The 2,952-nt window shown below is 42.7% G+C and overlaps 1 protein-coding gene across 1 annotated transcript in view; it reads right to left on the bottom strand.

The window, feature by feature from the left end:
• Nucleotides 1-2,952, bottom strand: part of Adat1 (adenosine deaminase, tRNA specific 1) — a 36,121-nt gene that overhangs the window by 6,137 nt on the left and 27,032 nt on the right. Inside the window, exons 6-7 of the mRNA XM_023709324.1 lie at nt 2,459-2,611; nt 1,851-1,950 (exon numbers count right to left, since the gene is read on the bottom strand). Of these exons, the coding sequence (XP_023565092.1) occupies nt 1,851-1,950; nt 2,459-2,611 (253 nt within the window). The remainder of the gene's footprint in view (nt 1-1,850; nt 1,951-2,458; nt 2,612-2,952) is intronic.

Below are 2,952 nucleotides of genomic sequence, written 5' to 3'. Positions count from 1 at the left end.
TGGAGATAGAACTCGAGACACTCTGGTGTGGTGGCACATGGGGCTGAAGTAGAAGGGTTCTATGTTCAAGACTAGCCTGGACTACACAGTGAAACCCAGCACACACACACACACACACACACACACACACACACACTCCATCACACTCAAGTAACAGGGATGTATAGGAACAAGATGCAGAATAGCAGGTAACATTTAGCCAGAAAGAAGTAATAGGTGAGCTGGACTTTCTGTAAAAGAGACTACAGATCACACTATAAAGAGTTTCTTCTTGTTCTTTGCAAAGCAGCAAATGGAAGTTGCAGTCAGCTAGGCAGGGCCATTAGGAGGTCTGTGAGGCTGCCACTGACAACAGAGAGCTCAGCAGGAAACTCGTAGTCCTGTCCCTCATGATCTGCTCTGCTTGCACCTCCTGCTCCAGGCTGACACATGGTCTCCAAAAGAATGCAAAAGGTGGCTGGAAACCTGGAAGGCCCTTGGAGAAAAACTGGTAGAAAAGACTCTACCCTAGTAATTTTCAATCCAAAAAGCCTAGGCTTCCAGGAGATAGGCAGGGGCTACTGCCTAGGCTGTTTGAACCCTGGTACTTACGGGTTATGAAGAATCTTTTTTTTTTTTTTAAGTATAAAAAAATTAATGTAAGCTGGGTTTTATGGTTTGTTATTTTGAGTTAGGCAAATAAGCATGTCAAAAAGAGAAATGAAATATTCTGAGAACTTTAACAACTTTTTTTAAGGGGCACGATAAAGACATGGAGAAAGCATCACTAAGACTGGCCAAGCATTAGAAAGATCCAGGTCCACAAAAGAGACTGCCACATGAGCTCCAGGCATGGAATCAGAGCCTCAAGTTCAGCATCCCACAAGCCTGGTACTTCACCAAAAGCCAACCTGAAGATGCAAAGTCCAGTCACTCTGAAGCTTCATAAGTGATTCTTGGCTGACACTAACCTAAAAACCCAGCACTGCTACTGGTGAAACCCAAGAGAATATTCTTTTAAAAATATTCCCAACCTGGGTATGGTGGCACACACCTGTAATCCCAGCACTCCAGTGGCTGAGGCAGGAGGATCACTGTGAGTTTTGAGGACTAACTGAGCTACACAGTGAACTCAAGGCCAGACTCTACAGAGCAAGACTTATTAAAAAAAAAAAAAAAAGCTTAAGATAAAAATCCAAAAACAAACACACAAGAAAAGTAATGACACCAAAACTACAAGCAAGCAAAGAAAAAAGTACATGAATTTGACTTTATCAAAACTGACAAATTCTGTGCTCTAAGAACATTATTAAAAAAGAAAAAAAGCAAACATGGAAATCATTTATCTGATAATGGACCAGTATCCAGAACATGTAGAGGAGACTCACAATTAAACATTAAAATAGGCAAGAACTGACAACAGCTCTGAAGATGATACACAAATAGCTAATAAGTACATTAAAAAGATGCTTAATACCATTAGTCACCAGAGAAATGTAAATCAAAACTGTAATGATACACCACTTCAGACTCAGCTGAATGACTACAATAAAAAGACAGACAAGTGCCAGGGGTAGGGTGTATGCCTATAATCCCAGCAATCAGAAGGCTGAGGCAGGAAGACTGAGAGTTTGAGTCCAGCCTGAACTACACAGTAAGACCCTGTAGAGGAGGGAAAGAAAAGCAGACAATAAGAAAGCCGAGTTAAAAAAGAGTGCGGGGCAAACAGAAGTCTCCTACAATGGTAGGAAGGAGCAGGTAATTACTGCTAGTAGGTATAGCTTTCTTTCTGGGACAATGAAAATGTTCTGGAATTAGATAAAGAAGGTCTAAATTCATGGCCACCAGCACCTGCCCCAGCACCCTGTTACCTGGCCTGAAGGCTTCTGATTCCTTTCTTCGTAGTTCCCTGTGGAAAACCATTGGCAGTTACATCCAGTGGCTGCTCAGGAACTGCACTCCAGCTGATGGCTGTAAACAGATAAATTCAGCACTTAAAACTTCCAAGTCCTGCACATACCAGTGCATATTCATAAAAATATTACTTTAACTCAGCAGGCCCATGGCAGCTGGATATGTTGTCAGAGAAGATCCCTGCTTTGATGCTGGGCCTCTGGGGCAAAACAGGAGAAAGTGGTTCATGATTTGATATTGTCACTACAATTATTTATAATGTCATTGAACATTTATCATATGCTAGACACAGATTAAGTGCATTAAATACAATTTCTCATTTAAGCCTCTCAATAACCATGATAAGTGACATTTTTCTAATCAGAAGAGAAAGAAATGAGGCCAGGAGAAGGTGATCTGTTCAGGGTCACACAGAGCAGTTTTAACCCAGTGCAGGTGTCTTCAAAGCCCATACAATTGACCATGGAATGGCGAGCTTCCTTTCTAGGCTGGGAAGATACAGACCCTGCCAGGCTACTCTGCCAAGAAATGTCTATCCACAGAAAGCCCGACCAGGATCCCTTACCTGCCCCACAAGGTACAAGTCGACCAGGACTATCGGCCCTTTTGGCCTTCACTGCACAGCGACTCTGTTCAAACAGTAAATATGACTGCTGTATTTTCAGTTCTTGAACTCCAAAGCCTTTGGGTAGAGCTGAGACGTTCTGACACCTAAAAATGAAGGAAAATGCATTCAGTTACTAGAGAACAGGTGTGGGGTTGTGGGCCACACTGTCACAATGGAGGCAAAGGCCATAGGAGGTACATGATCTACTTGTTTGGTTACTAGGTGGGGACAGCCGAGTACATCAGAGCAGAATTTAGACAGTGAGACCCTATGACTGTGGAAGATCCCTTCCCATCGCTCTGAAGAGACAACTAATCAGCAATGTCAGTAGTATTGAACCTCACTGTTTCTTTGGCACTGCTGGGATTGAATCCAAGGCCTTGTATCTCAATGCTATCAGTCCACCACTGAGCTACATTCCTAGCCTCCAAAATAAATCCTGATACAGGATT

This window comes from Octodon degus, unplaced genomic scaffold, assembly GCF_000260255.1.
Source record: "Octodon degus isolate 3935 unplaced genomic scaffold, OctDeg1.0 scaffold00011, whole genome shotgun sequence".
Classification (NCBI taxonomy): Eukaryota; Metazoa; Chordata; class Mammalia; order Rodentia; family Octodontidae; genus Octodon; species Octodon degus.
The sequence above is the reverse complement of the archived record's forward strand: the minus strand, read 5'-3'. Positions and strand labels throughout refer to the sequence as shown.